Source organism: Cheilinus undulatus, linkage group 18 (genome assembly GCF_018320785.1).
Source record: "Cheilinus undulatus linkage group 18, ASM1832078v1, whole genome shotgun sequence".
Classification (NCBI taxonomy): domain Eukaryota; kingdom Metazoa; phylum Chordata; class Actinopteri; order Labriformes; family Labridae; genus Cheilinus; species Cheilinus undulatus.
The window spans coordinates 26,281,617-26,303,673 of record NC_054882.1 but is presented as its reverse complement, the minus strand read 5'-3'; the positions used below and the strand labels follow the sequence as shown (position 1 = coordinate 26,303,673).

The window sequence follows — 22,057 nt, the reverse complement described above, 5'->3', positions numbered from 1 at the left end:
CTGTCAGAGAGATGCTCCGACAGAGAGGAAGTGTTGGGCACAAGCAGGAGAACCATCTGCTCCTCCACAGAGGTACCGTGGCACCTCCGCGGACAACGAGCACATGAGACCTCACAAAACACCTTTCACATCACTGTTGCCATTATCTGCACATTGCTACTGCACAGAGGAGAGAGTGCAGGATTATGTCTGTGACACCTAATTGTCCTCTTCAGACATGTAATTTTGCATGTGACACGTCTAGTTTTGGCAATACCTACCTCTAATAATGTAATGAGTGGTGCAGTCCTGCACTAAGCTACATAGATATGATTTTCAATACTTGCTTTTTGATACCCCATGTTTAAAACTTTAGAATTGTAATAATCAAAAACCTTAAAGCACCAAATCTACACTTCTTTAGTAATATTGTTAACCCTAAGTTGTTTTGTGTGTGTGAGAGCAGCAAATACTGATGTTTCTCAAGTCCTTTTTTGCATGTAAATATGCCAAAAAAATATTTTTTGTCTCTTACAAACAGGCAGATAGCAGAGGAGGCTAAAAGCTTAAAGAGCTTGTGTCACAATTGCACAAACAAATTGTGCAGGAATTTGCTTAAAATCTGCTAAATCTTGTTTGCCTTTTACTTCTTTTTTGTTGTCATGGGATCGAAACTGGTATTCATATTGTTTGATTTGTTCTTGTATTGAAGTTTAACATCCTGGTGTTGTGGCTGACAACGATACATGTTACATTATCATTCTTTATTTTCTGATACCTTGATCTGGGTATCAGCTGATACCTCCAAAGCAGGATTTAAAATGTACATATCTTTGTTGGAAAATCAATGGTTGTTGACATTTTGCATGCTTTGATGCCATTTCATTCTTTGCAAGGATAGAACTGCTGTGATTTGATGTTACCACTGTAGTGTTTTGGGGGGACAGATAGATCACTGATGCTTTTTTGGCAGTCTAAAGTCAGTATACTGGTGCTAGCATAGGGGTTAAGATAAAGGAAGCACAATATTGGATTTGTGATGATATCCAATCGGCGATATTTGCAAATTAAATTGAACACATATTGATACCAGTATTTAAATGTAGTTCAGACTTAGAACTTCAGTTCTTAAAGCAAACATTTTAAAATTTGAGGGTAACAAAGGAACTAATTACATAAAAGGCACTTTAAAGTAGGACTGGGCAATTTAGTTTAATTTACCATATGGCCTATTGCGATTATCACTTTGCAGAAGATGTAATATTTCTTTAACCTAAAATGTGTCAAAATACTAGCTAAACACATTTTTTGAGGCACAAACGTGTGCTCCACATATCATGCAAACATTCAAGTGTCAATTTTTTTTCCAGAATAGTTCGCAAAAATCCTGCTTTCCTTATTTTTCTATGCTTGTCTTAATAAAAATGAGAGACATAAAATCATCATTCTCTTCAATACAACAGTTCATATAAAATTCAAATTGAGTGAAAATAATTGTGTTTGGTTTTTTTTTTAGCCTTTATTTAATCTACCAAATACTGGGTTTGTTATAATATAGAATAATTTATTGCTTTAAAAATAACCACATATTAAAATCGCAAGTGCAAAATTGGGGAAAAAATCTCAATTAAATTACTTTTCAATTGTTCAGCATTACTTTAAAGTGAAAGAAATGATGCTGAATAAATACAAAGATTTCCGCTAGCAGTGGTCGTTTGCCCAATCTTAAACTTTGAACTTAATTGTTCATGGTCAGTAAAAGCTGATACAGACAGTTTTATAGCCAAATTATCAGTTTTACAGTAAACATCATCAGAAATGTTAATATATGCCAGTACTGATATTACACTGATATAATCATGCATCCCTAGCTATAAAATATTTCAAAACATACTTTACTACTTACTTTCTGCCACTAGGGATGTGCAGTTTAAGCTAAATTATTGTTTGAATGTATTTCTCACCACCTGGTGATAGTACAGTTTGGTATCCACACTGATACCAGTATTTGGTATTTGTGTCGATACTTAAGATGTTCCTAGGCAACTAATTTCACGTGATTACAGCAAATCAGAATTGCATTCAGCCGACTTGTCTGAAGTCAATTAAACACTTTATGTAAACCAACTTCACACCAAGAACAATTTGAAGTATGTGTACAGAATGTCGCTAATAAAAGCATTCAAGCACTGCCGGCCTTCGGTTTCTTTTTGCAGATTAATGTTCACATTCCTGTGCTGAATATCATGACTCGTTGCTTCGGTTGTATGTGAGTAAAACCTGACAGCCATTGGGCAACTTTATCCCTGTTTTCTAGATCAAAATGGTGCCAAACTGTGCTGTTCCTTCAAGATGCTATCAATGCTGTCAGTTCAGTGTTGTTTACACCAGACTATGGAGCACTGTTGGCAGCAAAGCAAAAGTCATTAAGAACGGTTACTGCAGAACAGCAGTCGCTTTGGTGCAGACCACCGAATATTCCAAATTTAACCATCTAGCTGGCTAAATGTGTGTTTCCCTTGTCGATACCAAACTGAAATATTCATGCTTGTAAAACATTGCTGATACGCTATTATTTTAGAGCATAATGGCCTCTCATGATGTGAGTAGGCGGGAAAAGTTGGAGCCATGTCAGCAATTTGGTGCTATCTTAACATGAATTAGGATGCCAAAAGTAGAGCAAACTGTAAACTATGCTCTGCTAAGTTATCAAGAGGAGGTGTGAAGAACTTATGGGGAAAGGAAGTGAACTTTCAAAATGATTCTAAGAACTTCTATAGTATTGAGTATGCAGGTTTGTACTCGGTATTGCTGTTGCATTTTACTTGTTCTCAAACTGTCCTGAATGTTAAAGTGTTGAGTGTTAAAGTTTGAAAAATACATTTGATACAGGTGTTGTATAATGAACAGGTGACCCTATTTAATAATCATGATCTTTAATCAGAGTAATCATGATTATGATTTTTGCCCTGATTGAGCAGCCCTATCATATTGCTGTCCTGGCTTGTGTGATAGATCTGTGTTTTCTGGTGTTAAATTTGGATAAATGGCAGTTATTTGATTAGGAAAACATAAGGCACTCTCAGCAGGTTTCCCTGCCTACTTGACTTTCTGCATCTTCATGATGTGTTGTGACAAAAGAAAACCGCATGATAATGTTGGACGTTAGATGAAGTCGGGGGAATGTAAGAGATTAAGAGTGTTAAGAGGGGAAACTGACGCCAGACTGTAATGAAGAAATGCATTAATCCTGATTTATCCAGATTTAGGAGCATTTATTTTAATGGATCAGATACTGTGATGTATTATCCTTACAGTACATCAGTATTTGCAGAATTAATGTGGATTGAACATATTTTTATTTAACAGGCACAATGCATTTTAACGTTGTTTCAGTACAGAACACAAAGCTGATGGGCTGCACAGAGCTAGCTCATTTTCAACTCTTATCCCTAGTCAGGCTGCTGAAGGAACAGTGTAAAAAGTGTTAAACAGAGGTGTGGATCCTTAAGAATCTCAAGATTCAGAATTGATTTTTGATTCACATTGATTCCTGATTCCCAGCTAGGGCTGGGAAATTAATCGCAAATTAGATTAAATCGCAATGTTGCCTGCTACAATTTACAAACTGCATAAGTTGCAATTTTTCTTGAACTTGAACTTTCTTAAAATACCAGTTTGATATATTCATTTTTTGCAGCAGCAGAGATTTTATGCACGTTATGGAAACATTCAGTTGTCAACAGAGCAGTACGTTCAAATATGATGTATTTCGCACTAATCCCTGCTTGCATCAATGCTGCTGCTGCTGGAAAAGCTGAACCTCCTCCACCCCAGCCTCCTCCTTTACAGCTTAAAGCTTGTCTACCCTCATAGTCTGATTCATGCTACTATGGATTAAATTCTGAAATAATTTAGTTGATTTCAAAACACATAGTCATGAATTTATCTAATAAATAATAACCGCATATTTAATAGCAATCGGAATATTTGGGGAAAAAATCGCAGATTTGATTATTTTTGCAAATCATTCAGCCCTATTCCCAACACGTTCCTTTTGTCTCATAAATAGGTGATATTTTCAGCATCTGCTCCAGTCTGTTGTGCATTAAGGGGCAGTATGTCGTTATTAGACATTTAAAAGCTTGATAAAATAGGTTTGAAATAATGTTGTTTTTTTTAGCTATTTGTAGTGTCTTGTAATATAGCCAAGAAAATAGTGATTAGTGCTTAAATTGCAAAATATTTCAATATGAATAAAAGGTGTGGGCTAAAGCAGGAAAGGTATTTATCAGAAAATCATTAGCAGAATAAAGATAATAAATCTGCAGCCTTTACTGTTGACCAAGCTGTAGAGAAGGTGTTAAGTTTTTAACAAGTGACTGTATTAACGTGCGACTTCTCAGCTGATAGTGATTGTTATAGTTACAACACTGTTAAACATTTGGTTTTATGTCTAAGATATGCTTAGGAGATTAGAATTTATTGAAAAACTAAACAAAGGGGCTCTTTAAAATTTCAAAATCCATCATTAACCCAGACACATTCATGTAGTCAGTTAACATGGTCACTCGTTAAATCCTAGCACCAGTCTCTGACGTGAAACCAGATGCTAGATCCAGTTATTTTTATTATTGCTGTTCAGAAGATGTTGGCTGATATTTACTCTGGGTGAACGTGTCAGGCTTCCTCTTACCTGAGATTGTAGAATCCCCAGTGAGACTTAAAACCTTTCTTTTTGGAAAACACGACAGGCAGAGCAACCCGGGCCTCCATGGGCAGTGCAGGCAGCACAGAAGTGGGTCAGGCGCAACACAGCACTGTAAACATGACCGATACTGAGAGCAAGCGCTGCTAAGGCTAACAGTCCTGCTAATGCTAACAGTCCTGCTAACACTAACAATGCAGGTAATGAGCCGTACATATCCTGCAGGATCAGAGTCTGAGACAGCGCATGGATGAAAATACTTGGAGCAGAATATTGATTCTTTGAGATTTGAAATCGAGTCAGAATCATTGAAATTAATATATGCGATTCTGATGTCAGTTGATTTTTTTTTTTCCTGGCACCTCAAGTGTTCAACATTCAGTAGCACTTTGTGTATCATGACATATCATTGGCCCAAGTATTGGCAAAGTGTTGTGCTATCCCATCAATAAAAACTAGGGATGCACCGAAATGAAAATTCCTGGCCGAAACTGAAAACCCAAAACTGAAAATGAGGAAACCAAGGCCGAAAACCGAAGGACCAAAAGAAATTATTCAGCCAATTATTAGTGCCATTGCATCTATGGCTATGACTGTGTACTAACCTCACTAAAGTCAATTGCAGTTGCATAAATTAATATTAATGCTTCAAAGTATAAATCAATTAGAAAATTATGTAAATATTTATTAAGCACTGACATTCCAACAATGCACAATATAAAATAAAATACAAATTAAAATGTTTAACTTGACCCCACTCATGTATACGTTAAATCAGTGGTTCTCAACCTTTTTTCAGTCATGTACCCCCTGTGAAGTATTTTTTCAGCCAAGTACCCCCTAAACAGCACAAAGCTTTTTGGCCAAAAAGAAAGACATTAAACAGCGCTGTGACAGCCGTCTGATTTATCAAACTTTGTAACTGATAAACGCTTTAAAATTACAAATATTAGTTTTTTTCAAACATTTTAAATGTTAAAAATGCATGACTAAACTCATGGCAAATATTCTCATCACTAAATGTGGGAATTCAAATCAATGTATTGAAAACAGTGACTGGAAAGGCATAAAACCATTTAAACCCAGAGGTGTGCAAAGCACTGCTCAGCTGCCGTGGTCTCTCTGGAACAATTTGGAAATAAAAAACATAGAGCTAGAAAAAAACTTAAAACCTGTTAATAATTAACTAATTATAAATAACACAGCTTAGTGCCCCTTTTTGAAATCGTAATAAAGATCTCTTCTCAAACTGAAATCAGGAACTTAGTTATAGATCAGCATTTCCTCACAAAAAATAAATAATTAACTGTTTTATGAATGGAGTGACTGTGAATACAGTGATTAACAGGCATGTGCCAGTGTGGGTCAAACCATTCTGCCGTGGGGGAGACTCAGGAGGTTGAAATTTGATAACATACAAAATATAAACTCCACTTCATAAACTTAAGGTCCTTTCACTCCAGATGCAGTTTTTTCATGCAAATTATTCACACAAAATATTTACTTTTTGAACCTACAGCGAGTCAAAGCAAGCTTCCACACCAGCAACATCATTTCGCAGTGTGACATTGCTGCGGATATTTTTTCAAAGTTTTGCTCAGAGGAGCACACATGGTGGTGGTGTCGATTTTTAAGGCAGACAGAGGAACATAAACGCCCTCCTCTCCAACCCCACCTGATGTTTGTCCTCTTCTCATATCTGTCTGTACTATGCTTGCGTTTTTGCCTCATGTAGCCTGGTAGAGATGGAGACAGGCAGCCCGACTTGTCCATGTTACCGCAAATGCGCTACTCACACAGCTGGAGCTGTTTTTAAATTAACTGGACTTTAGTGAAATATTTACCAACACAGTCTCTTCTGACCTCAGACATATGACTTATAAATGCTCTGGATCAACCAGCTCACTGAATTACTCCTCTGAACACTCTGGAACACAAACAGGTGAGCCAATCTGTGCGCCGTGGGGGATAGCCGAGCCTTAGCTGTGCAATATTATTACTCTTATTGATCATATTTGACATAGGATGAATGAAAAGTCAGTTTCTCCTCTTATAAACTTGGCTGGCACAGTTAATGAAACAGTGAAACAAAACGGCACTGATCACCTGGCTGTGCGTAAAAGTGTCGCGCTACGCATGGAGTGAAGGACAGAAAGAGAGAACCCTCCTTTTATCTTCCGCTCCAATAAATATCACTGTTTATCAGAGGACAGAGAAAACACACCGCAGATGTTCGCAGCACGAATGTGATTTTAGAATGTACATAATATACTCACAAAATTGTGTCGCTCCTGACGTGCAAAGAAAGACGCTATTTTTCTTACATAACTGGCATATATTTTAAATTCCTGCGTACCCCCTGGAGTGCCTTCACGTGTGCGCACCGCTATTTGTGAACCGCCGATCCAAGCGCGTGCTGGCCGCTGGTTTTGCTTGCGTCATCACAGCATGATGGCCTTGTTGTTTCAGTGATAAGTCTTTTGGCCGAAAACCGAAAATTTGGGCCATTTTCGGCTGAAAATTTTCAGTGGCAGAATTTTCGGTGCATCCCCACTTAAAACAGACAGTTGTCAGCATGTTGGGTTACTAAAACAAGATATTTCCTTATATTGGATGCCAAGAACTTGGAAGTAGGTAACAGTTAGGGCTGAACAATTTGCAAAAGTGATTCCAATTTTTTTCCTCTTCATATTGTGATCGTGATTTCATACACAATTATTTTTAGGTTCCTCTTCTTATGTATTATTCCACAACTAAAATCATTTTATATTATAACCAGCGTAATATTGGATAAATTAAACCAGGGATGAAGGATTTTGAAAAAATATCTAAATGTTATTATTTTGTCTCATATGTAAATTTGATATCAGTTGCTAAATTGAAGGAGATAATCATTTGTTGTCATTTATTAAGAGTCTTGGAAACCATCAAAAATAAAAAACAAATAACATCTCTGCTGCAAAAAGTGTATTACACTGGTATTTTGGCATATTTCAGGAAATATTGCAATGTCTGCGATTTAAAAATTGTGGCTGGCCATAATCTAAGATTTGATTAATTACCCAGCCCTAGCATCAGTAGTATTTGATTTTATAAATATGGTATGGAAGTGAAAATTTCTGGCTTTGTGACAACCCCAGCAGGGAGAACCCCAGCCTGACACAAGAAAAGTATCAGTCTGGTAGCTTATTCTGTGATGGTGGCTTAATTAATCAGTGTTGCATTTTGCACTTTTTAATGCAACGCCTGGCTGCACAGTGTCCCAGACTCCTCAGGGGCATAGCACAAAACAATTACTTAGCAGCCACCAAAACAGTTCACTAAAGTACTTAATGTTAAAGTGCTCAATGCAAAAGCTTAATAGTTTTTAGTTATAGTTTGATCCTGTCTCCTACTTGTTTTTTTTTTCTCCAAAAGATCAGAGTTTTATTGGAAAGTACATCTCCTCGTTGGACCTTTTCCCCTCTCTTGTGTCCAGACAAGCATCATTGTGTGTCCGCCATCAGCCTGCGGTTTCATCTCGGACATGTTTTAGCATTCTGATGTGGAATGTCTCCTTGCTATAAACTGTGCTTAATGAAGTGTTTCAGTGCGCTATAATTAGCTTCTGTCTTGGATTTCTGACTTCATTTCACACGTTTGTCAGATTATAATTAGTCACACTTGACACTAATTGGATGTCGCTCCCGTGGACCAGTTTGACCTTTTTTTGTATTAAGATGATTCACTTTAGGGAAATGAAACGCGGCTTTGACTTTGTTGTAGAGGTGTGGTGGTGGCGGATTGAGCTGCGGCGTGCAAGCCTGTGCACGTCTGTGTGAGGTCTGTCCCTCCTATGAGCAGAGGAGGACAGTAATCTCCACAATCCGCTGATTAAAATGGAGTCTGGAGTTTTTTGATTAATAAAGGAGCTGCTCATTAAAATTTCAGCTACAGCTGGAGTTTTCCCCCGTTCGTCAGCTACCTTGTCAGTGATGTAGGGTTGACTTTGAGTGATTCAGGCCTGCTGTTTATTGACACTGCAGTGTGGAGGTGTATGGTCTGGTTTTCCTTCTGCCCTCTCCCAGACTGTGCTGCTCTGATTGGTGTAATCAGAGGTTGTTGTCAAGATGCAGTCACTGTGTAGGCCCTCCTCCTCCTCCTCCTCCTCCTCCTCCTCTTCTTCTTGTGGTAGCTCTAGCTTCCTGTGAAGTGGCAGGGCACCTGCAATTTCAGAAACCTCCTTAGCAGCACTGAAGAGACTGAAGTTTTTAATCTGACTTTTTTTTTTTTAAATCCTCATTTATTTCACAGTCAAGCCAGTTCTCCTGAGTGCTGGACCACTTTGAAGTAGGAGCTGGAGTTCGGTCTGAGCTGTTCTCTTCAGCAAACTGTATTTTGTCAAGATGTGCAAAATGAGTGTTGACACATGCTCGCATTACGGACGCAGCCGTGTGACGCGGCGAACCGTTGACAGGAACACGCTGATAGCAGAGGCCCCACTGGCCACAAGATTTGCTTTTGTTCCTCGCCCTCATGCACACAACTCACCTTCTCTACTCGACTGGAAGATATTGAGGATGTGTATCGCATACCTCTGAGGCACCTTTTTAGCTCTGCCATGCACATGTTTCACTAGTTCAGCTCACTTTGAAGAATAACTGGTTTGGCTGTGGTCTTATTTTTAGTTTTGGTGAAACCAGATCCACAAAAAGTAGTTCTTGAGATTTGGTAATGGCAAAGGGGTCAAACGGTCAATGAAAGTCCAGAAATCCTAGTTTTAACACAGGCCAACATACATCTCTACTGGGTGATTTGTGAGATAAATGTGCGAGGTCTTGAGATGGTTAAAGCAGAAGAAATAAGAAAAATATGTTCTGCTGCTTTATCCTCCTTTACCCTTTTTACTTTAAACTTGCCGTTCAATGTCCTCTTTTTTATGGAAGCAATGAAAACAGCTGAAAAATAGGTGGCTCATGTTTCATTAGAAGGATTCACCATACAGAGCAAAACATGGATCCTTACAACTTTATTTGGGGTGAAACTGAAAGTGGGTCGATAAAGGTGCTTGTAATGAAATCCCTCAATGACAGGAAACTGTGTGCACACAACTGAAGCGTGCAGCTGATGTCAGATATAGAATTTACTGGTGTTTACAACTGAAAGTTTGAGTATTATTGATATGTTTTTCTTTTTTAAAGTAAGCATACTCAGTTGCTATTTATTTAACCAGAGCGTCCAAGCTAATATTATTATTAGTAGGGATGCACAATATCATTTGCATGATATCGGCAGATATGAAAATTCCTGTTGATGGTTACAACGGATATTTTGGTTTCAAAAATCTGCCATATCAGCTGTAGGTACTAGTCGTGCAAGCATAGAAATTAGTGGAGTTTTAAGCGGGACCAACAGATCTACGTCAGCTGAAGTCTTCATTAATTGTCATTCCTTACGTTCCTCAAGAAGTTTGTTTATCTGGGCAGTAGAGCAGGGACAGCAGGAACATTAGCCGGAGCTACAGCCCTAATTAGTGGTGGATGGTTACCTTAAAGCTTAGCCTGGTACACATTCACCTGACCTGCCAGATAGACTGTTTTATATATACATTGCATAGGTTATTTTTCACATTTATCAATGAAACCTCCCATACAAAGTGTTTAAGTAGGGCAGGACTTCTCAGAAGTTGATTGGATGAATGTTCTGTCACATTTATTACGGTCCAATCATAGCGACAGGACAAAATGAGGTAGTCAGGCATGCGCAGCTCTGGTAGTAACCTGAGCCTGAGACAGGCGCTGTCATAGTTTATGAACAGCGGAGCTTGTTGGTGGATAAAACTCATCCCGAGGCTGGTTGGGAAAAGTGCAAAAACATTCGCCCTGCCAAGAGGAGCTTTCACTGTGACTCTTTGCTATTGTTTTAATAAAGAATTGTGAACAAGTTTGGATAAAACTGCCACTATACTAAAGCTACGTACGAGCTAATCGCTACAGTGCTGGAAGCCACTTGTGTACACTGGCTTTGATTACAACCAAACCCCGTCCTCACTGTGGATGCAGGGAGATGCTGACATGCCTTAACCAAAGTGTGTTGAAAGGGACAATAAATCATGCAATTAATCGTGATTTGAAAAATTGTGCACTAATTGTGGACCTTGATTTATCACGATTAACTTGATTAATCATGGCAGCCCTAGTTTTTAGTGATAAAAACCCAATATAAAAGGCCCTTACACATTTGTCACTACTGAAAAAAGCTTTTATAAACCATCCTGTTAGTTTGTTACATTGATTTTAGTTAATATATATACAAACCTAATGTTGACAACCTCAGAGCAGACAAAGCCTTGGACCCCCCTGATATCTTTGGCGTCCCTGGACCTCTGGACCCTGGTTTGGCAGAGAGGCAAAACAATAAACATAAGACTTTGTCATAATTTCGGCTGTCACAGTACCAGAATTATTAAATTTGAAATGATGCAAGTAAAAATCCAACAATGGTACTTTTTTTTGATATGGCAACAACAAAAATACAAGTCCCAGGGATCCAATATAAGGTAATTTTTCTATTGTAATGACTGAAATTTGCAGGAAATTATTTGAACACAGCCTATCTTGCTCAAATATGTTGATATAGTTTTGGTACCCAAAAATTGCCAACATATTTGTGCAATTTAGACAGAATGGAAGTTTTTGCCTGCAGTGTTTTGATTGATTTATTCCTCTCTTTTGCAATCTTCAAAATAAAGATTTTTCTCAGGTTTGATACTTTTGACAGATATTGTATGGTTTTAAAATAGGTGATATTGAAAATATAGAGAATTTTGCCAACCTTAGTCAGCTTGGTGGTCTTTGATTTCAATGCAAAAACAGAAGCATGTCTTGAAACAGACAAGAGGGGAAGCTGCAGTGTCTAGATTCAGGTGGGTTGTGTGTCAGTGTGACTCATTCTCCCCTCCTGTGTTGTTGGTGGTCGATGGCGTAGGTCTTGTCACTCATTACAAGTGTCAGGAAGATCTCTCACCTTAGCCAGAGCACCTGCTGTGCTGGGTGTCTGAGCCCTGATGAAGAGTGCCGGCACAGACTGCCAGCACCCGCCTAAGGACCCATTTGTTCTCCCTCACTCCTCTCAAACCCCATCTCGATTTTACTCCAGACACATTACCGTCATCCCCTCCTGGTTTGCTGAACTCGAGTAATCTCGGGAGTTTCTTTGCGCTCCACGGTGCGTGCCCTTTGAGTGCGCTCTCGAAGCAGACTTGAGGGAGCATTTACAGCTGGTGTGCTTTTAGTAAACTGATATGTCACACTGCGTCCCATCAGAGCGTGCGATGATATCAAGAAATGACAGTAAAGTACTTCACTTTGACGGGGATTAACTGCTGGAAATGAAACACTCCTCCACATATGTTATAGATCAGAGTAATGCAGCTCATACATGCTATGACTCAGCTGTGTGTCATTATTTTAATGAGCCAAGTATTCATCTTTAAAGAAATCTTTGATCAAGCTACTGCTGGTGTTGTGTAAGCCCCCCCAAGCATATGTGTTTAGCTTTGTGGACAATCTGTTAAGAGCGTAGCGCTACGTGATTCCTCCAGTTAAAATTCCTGCGTTTTTTTAGGTGAGAAAGTGCAGAAATCTGTCATTTTCTTTCCTGTCTGACAACTGTACAGGGTACAGACTTGGTCAACACAGTAGTAAATTGCAATAGTTGCTCTATCAGTTATGAAAGGCAGGTAAATGTCTTAAAGTAATTAGTAATGGTCTCTTTTTGACCTCTTGTCTCTCTGTCATGCCTTTTAAACTCCGTCTGGCTGTTTTTTTATTTCCCTCTCCCCCTCTTCGTTCTCTTTCTCGCACCTTTCTGTCCCCGCCTGCGCCCGCTCTGTACCTGTGACTGTTTATTCTTCTCAGCCACAGCAACACGAAGCCCCTCTTTCCCAGAAGCCTCAGACACACTGTGGCTTTGTCTGAGCAGCAGAGCAGTGGGCTTTGTGCGGGACGACATTCTTTGCACCGCTCGCTGATTCGTCTGCTGAATGTTGTCTCATGAGGAGGCACACAGAGGACAAGATCTGGAAGACGCTGAAGACTAAGCTCCCACCTCTTCTAGTTAAAAATTCCAGACTCCTCTCTCAGCCTGCAGCTCATTAGTTTGCCTTCAAAATGGCCGTCTTCCTAATGTAGTAATTGAGAACACGTGCAGGAACTTCATTATCCAGATGTAAAGATGTTAGTACTGGAAGAAGAAGCTGTTTTTGCCCTCTTTAACCTGTGCTATAAAAGATTGTGGAAATCACATACAAAGTACCTTGCCGTGATTTCAGAGTGTCTGCGTTTACCCCCATCTTTGATATAGTCAAATTATAACCTGCCCTTGTGCTAGGCACTCTGCTGAGATTAATTAAGTAGGCTAATTACCATACCAGGCGTGTGGCAGCGATGGAGGACTTGAATGTGAAATATCCTCCCCCATTTCACTCTGAATATTAACGTTGAAACCCTCAGGGACTGCCAAAATCTCAGTGGTGCTAAGAAAAGTGGAACTAAAATGTGAGAGTGTTGACTGACTCTGTATCAGACCCCACATTCTCTGTCGTAGCGATAATCTGAGTCAGTCAGCGCCACAAACTGAGTCACAGCCCGTCTAAAATCAGATCAGACAAAGAGCCCACAGAGGTAATAATATGTTTAACTTCACGAGTGGGAGCAGATGAGTTGTTTCAATGTTGTAACTGGGTTTGCTTTTTATTTTTTTCCACAAATTCTTCCCGATGGCAAGCTGTAAGAGGATACAGCGGCTTAGCTGTCAGTTTGATATTACATTGAAGTGTGCTGATTAGAAGTTTGAACAGACGTTAACAGCATTATGTGGGTTGTGGAGAGTTTCTGAGGGACTTGAAAATAAATGTTGTGGCTGATTTAGCTTTGCTAATTTAATGATCTGTGGCCAGCAAAGCAACAGGCCATTATCAAGGCATTCGTACATGATTAAGAGGCTGATCTCCATATCAGGGATCCAGCTGACAGGATTGCATCATAGCTGCTCTTTAAGCTAGCTGCCACATCCTCTGCATCTGCTACATCTCTGACCTCTGCTGCTGTCGTTGTCGCTCTCCTGCAGGTTGGGTGACCAGTTCTATAAGGAGGCCATTGAGCAGTGCCGCAGCTACAATGCCCGCCTGTGTGCCGAACGCAGCGTCCGCCTGCCATTCCTGGACTCACAAACCGGTGTGGCCCAGAACAACTGCTACATCTGGATGGAACGACACCATCGCAGCCCAGGTATGCTAATACACACACCCTTACAGATGTAAAGGATGTTTGAATGAGAATGAAGGGTTTTTGGTCTGTTACTTTCCAGTTTGAGCTGTTAAACCTCCCATGAAGATGTTTTAGTTTGCATCATTTTGGGCACCTCTTATCTCTTTGCTGATTTTTCACCTTTACATGTGTAAGAAATATTTTAAACAAAGAAGTCTCATCTGTATTTTTAACTGTCAAATGTTTCACAGATTTTTTTTTTTGCAGTGGAAAATGGCCTTATCCAGCAGCGGTTTCATTTATTGATGACATAGGGATGGGGGATACGGATCAAAAGTCATATCTCGATATTTTTGTGCTTTGTGGCATTTTTTAATATATATCTCAATATTTTACGTCACAGCCTCTCTGTGTCTCTTTCTCTCTATTATAAACCACTCAGACACTCTTCTTCAGTTTTCTAAGGGTTTACGCATGCGCATGAGAGAAAAGATATGACGAGCTGGCGGCTGCATGGATGGCTTGACCCCCAAAAAATTCTAACAAAAGGTTTTCTAGTGGTTTACAGTAGTATCAGATGTACTTGGAAACATACTAAAAGTTGATCAACGTTTGACTCCATAAAAGGGCCCATTTTCAAAATGGCGGCTGTCAGGTCCTTCAAATGACCATTAGGCTACTCTTTTGTATTCCTCCTAGACCAGTAATACTGGTGCCTGAAACATGTTTTGGCCATGTAATATTCTAATTAGCGTATTTGCATGATAGATAAGTGATTACAAGTAGAATTGTATATTAAAGCAATTGATTACAAGCATATTTATGCGAAAAATAAGTACAATTTCCCCTAAGTAATTGCATATTTCACCTTTCTCATATCGTTTTGCCGAGTGTTGGTGGTTTCTATGGTTCATAACAATTCTTTTGATTCCAATAAAGAATAAATTCATTAGAACTGTGTGGTACTGTAAAATTAGACAAAAACAGGGAAGGCTCAGTACTGTTAACTCCTTTTGTGTTTTATTTTTTTAATATATATTTTTATAGTTTTTATAATGCGTTTTTTTGCCACTTGTTTTTAATATTTTTTTTAATACTTGTCTTATTTATACATATCTTTTTCTATTTTCTTCAGTTGTTTCCTCTTATCCTGGTTTATTTTTTATACTTGTTTGCACTGTGACCCTCACTAGATTTACCATTAGCCGTCACACTCTTCCTCCCACAGAGGTTGATTGTAGTGATTCTCACAATTCCCAACTTGACATGGTCCACAAGCAGGCGTGCGTGGTAGTCCATATGCCCTGCAACTGCACCGTTGTGTTCGGCAGGCAGTTGTGCAATTACAGTGGATCATCTGCAGGAGACTTTCTGGGGCAGCAGTCTTACTGGTCATTATTGGCAGGAACCAGTAGTCCACCAGTTTTCATCCCCAATCCACTGTGTTCATGTCATCTTCCTTTCCAATCCACACCATGATCTGGAAGTAAACTCTTTGGCAGTGGTATTTGGTTGAGGATTCAGTTGGAGGTAGACATTCTGGGGTAACAAATGATTTGGCAATAACGATTTTCTTGCTAAAAAGGTTGTAGTGCAAAGAGGCAAGTGAATCGGTACTCTTTCCGCCAAACAACACTGACATTGCCTGCACTGCAAGGCCAAGTTGTAATGGAGCTACCCCAGCACGTGGTCGTACTGCCTGGACAATTGCTTGTCCAATTCCTGCAACCTTTCGGCTTGTCTCCTTACCCACAAAAAGACCATTCAAAAGTGTACGGAGAGTCTCAGGAACAAATGAAAGGGCAGAGTCAAGCTCAAGTAACTTTGTGCTCAGATTTAAGTAGTCAAGGATGAATTTTGTGTAAGCAAATTGGTATACACTGTGCTGCCAACAACATTTCAGTGAGGCAAGCAATTTCAAATGTCAGTATTCTCTTTCACCATCCTCTGAATTGCTGAAAATTGTGAATTTAGTTTTGTTGGGTTTAGTATAATGCCACCTTTATACTCAAAAGAATCTATAGGGGATGCATTACATATGTATCACCTTATTCAAATTGAAATGAGTGACCATTTAGGCCTCTGTTAGGGCTAATTCAGAGTTGTTTAAGATCAAAAGTTAAACAGTTCCGATTTAAGTTACCTTTGGGTGCAATAACTTTTACATTGAATGTCAAGTCTGTGTTTCAGCAAAAAACAGGGTATGTGTCCAAAAACATGTACTGAGTAGGAGTTACATGACATGGCTGAATCATTTACATCTCTGGTTCACCACGAACAAAGATAAAAACTTACAGTAATCTCACAAAATCATGTATTCCATGATGTAATCATGTCAGTGCAATTTAGACAAGTCCAATGGATTCATAGACCTGGAAAAAATGGGGTTAGACATCAAGATTGGCTTGGTCAAATACTGAAGGAGTTAGGATATTTTAAGTATCAAGCAATTTTAAGGGCTTCCTGCCCATCTTGGACGCCATCTTGGAAATTACACCTTTCTAGTGGTCAAACTTTGGTAAACTTTTAGTATGTTATTAAGGACACCTAATACTACAAAAAACAGCTGAGAAACCTTTTGTTAGAATTTTTTAGGGTTAGGTGGGTTTTTTCATATATGCAGCCGCCTAATAGTGTTATTTCAACTAAATCGATGTGATAGATAATGTCTTATACTATATCTAGTTTGAAAATACATGGATAAAAATGAAAATCTCACCCTATGATTAAAACAATTCCATGCATGTCAAGTTGTTATTTCAGTAGTCCTTAGTCCTCAGCCCTTGGTCTTTGGTCAAACCAGAAGAAGTTTCTGTCCTGCCATCTTAAAGACTGTTACAAAGCCTTTAAACTGGTTGGAGGACCAAGGATCGCCCTCTTGTTGGATATCACTCACTTATTGGACTTTGCAGCACAATTAACTTCAGTGACGCTTCACAACATCAGCAGCAATTAATTACGGAGGAAAACTTAGAATAGATGAAAAATGGACACAATGGACACTAAACAGATTATAAACATTACCATTTTCAAAAGAGTCGATGTGAGATGAGGTAGAATTTAAAAGTTGTTTGAATTGAATATTTAAAGTTTAATATTGAGTATAAATTTAATAAAATCGATATAAAAGACTATATCACTATGGAATTTAAAATTTGATTTGTTATCTGATCCACCATCAAACATAAAGTGTTCTTTAGTTTGTAAAATCAAAAGACTTATATAAATACTTCCTTTAACGGTGAGTCATTTTTCCATGTTTCCAGTATGAAGGGAATTAAAGTCTGACAGAGCGGAAGTCTGTTTGTCAGTGGGAAAGAGGTTTTACATCCATGGTGTGGTCAATAAAGTTTATATAAGACTGATTGTTAATGAACGTTGGCTGTGATATCAATATTTTCCTAAAATGATCATTGCGTATGGTACTCTATAGAAGAATCAGTGTTTAGGAAACACAGAGATCAGATCAGATGAAGTACAGATTGTCTACACATGGAATAATTAGGCTGATAAGTAAGCATGTGCTGGTAGAAAGAGTCCGCCCGTTTTTTTAATTGACTGCAGGTTTCTCTTCATTTTCAGGTGTTTGTGATCAGACACACACTATAACCAAACACTGTTAATGTGGATATTTTATTAGAAGAAATACAGTTCATATTTATGCAGACACAGTCAGCTGTTTATGCCTCCTGACAGCTGATTGATGATCAGCTGGCACCGTCATAACAAACTGACGTTGCTTCACATGACGCTGCAGAGGAAAGGACGTCGGTCTTCTGTCCTCTGCTTTGATTCCTTCAGTCTCTCCTAGGTCTGTCGTGGGAGAGACTAAGACCCAAGGGAAACCACACATTATCTACTCTCTTCCTGGTTTCAAAATCTGTCCACTGTTCCGTCTAAATTATAGAGGTGATTATAGAGATATGTGAAGGCCAAAAAATGGATACGAAAAAATGGACAATTAGTGTTTTGTCAAACATACATACTGCAGTAGTGTTTTCTTTAACCAGCAGAGAGAAAGTTTTGTGTCTTCTAAAAACTTTATGTGCATCATTGCCAGAAATGCAGGCTACACCTCTGTTTATTTAAGGAAGCTTTTCTTTCGTCTGTTTCATAACCTTGCAAAGCTGATGGGCTGGTCACAGTCGGTATCTGTCATCAGACAGATCTACTAGCAAAGCCTCAAGCTGAAATGTTTGTTCCTGTTCAAATAATGGCCGGACCAGTCAGTATCTTCTCAGGAGGAGGAGGGGGTAACTGCAGGCGTGGTTTAGTTGTACTGCAAACCTGTAAACAATGGCAATAAGGGAAGAGATTGGCAGGGGTGCAGCTGAATGTGATAACAGTGTTATCAAAACTGAACATTTCTTTATTAACCCTCTCAGCCCGACGTTGTTGTATGTGACAAGAAGTGACACAGGATAATAAACATGAAACAACTTTTGAACTATAAATCATAGGCTATACTTTTTCCCCTCCTGAAGCTAGCCATCGTGTTGTTCCAATGAGGCTATCCATGCCTTCGAATCCTTATGGAAGCTTTTCTAGCAAGCCTGGAATTTGGGTGACTTTTCAGGGAATTTAAAGATTAGATCAACCCCAGTTATTGAATAGATTGTAGTCCATTTTTAATCAATTTCTGACTATTTCTGCTGCCAGGAGCTAATGCTAAATGCCATATTGTTTTCCCAGAATTCTTTGTGAGGAGCTGTCAAGCAATGACAGGCTGCTCCGTCGTCATGTTGTCAAGCTGTACATGTATTAACACTTAAATCATGATAGAGACAGCCTGAATAGCTCATGATGAAGAGAAAGAGACAGAAAGCCTGAGATGTGGCCCTCTGTGTCACTGCAGACAGGAATTGCTTAAAATGATAGCACAAATACAGCCATTACAAAGAAGCACAAGGACTTATTTTGCACATATGTTAATATTTGAAAGACTCTTTGTCACAGAATGTTTTTTTTTTCACTTTCAAGTGAAAGAGATGGAAGAACAAGTTTGTGCAAAAAGGGCTTTGTCATTATTGTTAACTGTGAGCCACACATGAAAATCTTTGAATTTCAATTTCTCTTGAATTTTTTTAAATTCAAGCAACATTGCTGAAACATACATGTTCTTAAAGCTTGCATTCTCCTGTAAAAAAGGATGTTTTAAAGCTTGGCTGCGCACCATGAGTTGATGTTTTACAAGCTTTTTAGGACCACAAGTCCAGGTGAGACTAAGGGCCAATCCTATTTCTACCACTTAACCCTTCCCCTTTGTCTACCCCTTCCCCTTGCCCTTGAAACAGAGGGGTAAGGGGTAAGGGTGAAAACCTTCCCTGAAGGAATGAGACGCCACTTGATTGCTGTTCAACACCACACATTTCTGATAAACAGAGCATCATCAGAGGTGACATTAAAGCTTCAACCATTTGGTTCATACTATGGATCTCTGTGTTGGTCTTCTCCATATATTTATATAGTTAATAGCCCTGGTTTACATGTGTACATACTGATGATACAATAAACTCTCATCCCCTAGTAGCTGAAGATTGAATATATGAGAAAACCCAACTGTTGTATTTTCTTTAATCATTTATAAATGATGAAAATATTTAGATTTACACACCTCCTTCCTCCGTTGTGCCATTTTGCAAGTGAACACAGTGCGTGGTTGGAAATTCATCATCCCTTAGTTTCAAGTGTGTTCCTAAAAATCTTAGTTTCAAGGGCTATGTAGACCTTGGCCCTTAGCCCTAGCCCTCGATTCAAAAGAGAATTGGGACACCCCTTCACCTGAAGTGAATGCGCAAAACCAAGGGGAAGGGCTAAGGGGTAGAAATGGTATTGACCCTAAATGGTTAAAAATAGCTTTTTGCTTTAAGGTTGAAAAAAGAGCAAAGAGCTGTACTAAAAGCAGTTCTTAGTGGAAGAGATGTTTTATGCTCTTCCTCCTACCGACTATGAAAGATTATAGTTCACTGACTGACTCCACTGATGGTGAACAATGATGACGGCTGCCTGTCGAGCTAATGTAATGTAGTTTACTCCTCAGAGAGGCACAAACCTTCTGTGTAGTATGTTTTGTTGCTCTGATTGGCCCCACTGAATGTAACAGACAAAAAGTTCATCCAATTACAATCTGAGTTTTTTTGTAAAGTTTCTGCCCTTCCCAAACACAATCTGTGGGGTTTTTCTCAGATGGATGTGAAATATTTACCCCATATTCTCAGGACATCTTGTTTATACATTTATTGATTTAGAAATTGTTATAAAAATCTTTCTTGAAGTCATACAGAGTTTAAAGTAAGTAAGACATCAGCATCGCCTTTAAGATAAAATGCCCTGCTCTGTAAGTACCATAAAACCTATATAAAATGTGGATTTAGATTTGTGTTTTTTTTTTCAATTGGAGAACTGAAGAGAGACAGGGAATATGGAGAGAGAGAGTGGGGGAAGATATGCTGCAAACAGCATCAGGATCAGGATTCAATCCTGCAACCAGTGCATCAAGGACTCTGGCCTCTGTATTTGGGCCTCTGCTCTGCTAGCTGAGCTTAACCCTTCTGGTCTCACTGGTCATTGGTTCAGCAAAGGATCCTGTCTGTTTCATGTCATCATCTCTCTTTCTCTTTCTCTCTCTCTCTCTCTCTCTCTCTCTCTCTCTCTCTCTCTCTCTCTCTCTCTCACTCTCTCTCTCTCTCTCTCTCTCTCTCTCTCTCTCTCTCTCTCTCTCTCTCTCTCTCTCTCTCTCTCTCTCTCTCTCTCTCTCTCTCTCTCTCTCTCTCTGACATCATTACCCATCTCTATATAGTTTCCCTGTCAAATCAAGGCAAAAGCCCCCAAAATAATGCCAGTTAGTCCTCCATCTTTTTTTATACAATCCAACTATTTACAAGATTTTAGTCTATAGCCATCTTTCTATAAGTGGCTACAGTGTTTTTATCTCAGTAATACCAGAAATGAAGTGAACACAGTGGAATTGTTCATGAATTTTCTTAAACTAAGAAACAACAATATTGTCACCAGTTTACATTTTGACTTGTAGATGTGGGGTCTTCAACTCTAAATGTGGTTCTTTGTCATTTGTATTTGTAAAGTGTAACTCTGTTTTGACAAATGTTTTTGTACAGGGGTTGCTGCAGGACAGATGTACACATACCCCGCCCGCTGCTGGAGGAAGAAGAGACGGCTGCACAACACCACAGATCCCCGCCTGGGCATCTATGGTCTACAGCTCGGTAAGATCCCACAGCCTCCATAAACCACCTGCCTGGCGCTCTCTGCTCCTCTCTCCTCCCACACAGACCCCCCCAGTCTCCCACCCATCTCTACCAGCTCCTTCAGCTCATGTGATTACTGGTGATGATCTGGAATAATCTGGCTAAAAGCATATCACTCTTGTTTCAGCGTGCTGAGCAGAACATGCTGCCAGTCACTTTTCAGAGGATGAAATGTGGCTATGTTCACTCTGGCTGGTAAACTTGTTTTGTGAGAAGTAGAACATGTAATTAGATTTACCACTGCTGGGAGCAGCGAGACAGAGTCCGGCCGCTGCAGACAGTATTTAATAAATGTTATGGAATGGAGTTTGGCTTCTCTGGCCGCCACTTGAAACAGCTCACTCAACACATTTACCCTCTCCTCTGTTCTCCCCCCCCCCCAATCTTATTTTCCCCTCATCTCCTCCCTCACTGATTGGCTTTGTCTCTTCTCTGTGGCAACTCTTTCATCTCTCCATCTCTCCCTATAGTCTGCTTGCTTCTAGCCTGTGTTACTTAGCTCAAATAACTGGTCCATTCGGTGCCCAAGGCTTGCATGCCCACTGGGATGTTACACTAGCCTTAAGAATGAACATGACAAAAAGGAGAATCACACACTGAAACACTGTATTACATCTCCCCACTCTCTTGTAGTTTCTATGAGAAATCCAGTGTGGTTTGATATAAATCTGTATTGTTCAGTTACTTCAGTTTAATGCAGAATCTGCATTTCACTAATATTCATGAAGAGGGGAAAATGAGGAAGAAGGAGAGCCTGGAGGAGAAAGGGAGCATATGAACAGAGCCTTTGTTTCCCAAACACATCCAATTGCAGCCTATTGTTTCCACTGAGCTCGCTAAGACCCCACCACCAC

At 39.4% G+C, this 22,057-nt stretch overlaps 1 protein-coding gene across 3 annotated transcripts in view; it reads left to right on the top strand.

The window, feature by feature from the left end:
• Positions 1-22,057, top strand: part of LOC121526783 (zinc finger protein DPF3-like) — a 40,073-nt gene that overhangs the window by 1,015 nt on the left and 17,001 nt on the right. For all 3 annotated transcript variants that reach the window (XR_005993342.1, XM_041813527.1, XM_041813526.1), the window contains exons 2-3: positions 13,796-13,956; positions 21,054-21,161. Coding sequence is in view for 2 of the 3 variants with exons in the window: in XM_041813527.1 (XP_041669461.1) it covers positions 13,796-13,956; positions 21,054-21,161 (269 nt within the window). In the remaining variant the exon portion in view is untranslated. The remainder of the gene's footprint in view (positions 1-13,795; positions 13,957-21,053; positions 21,162-22,057) is intronic.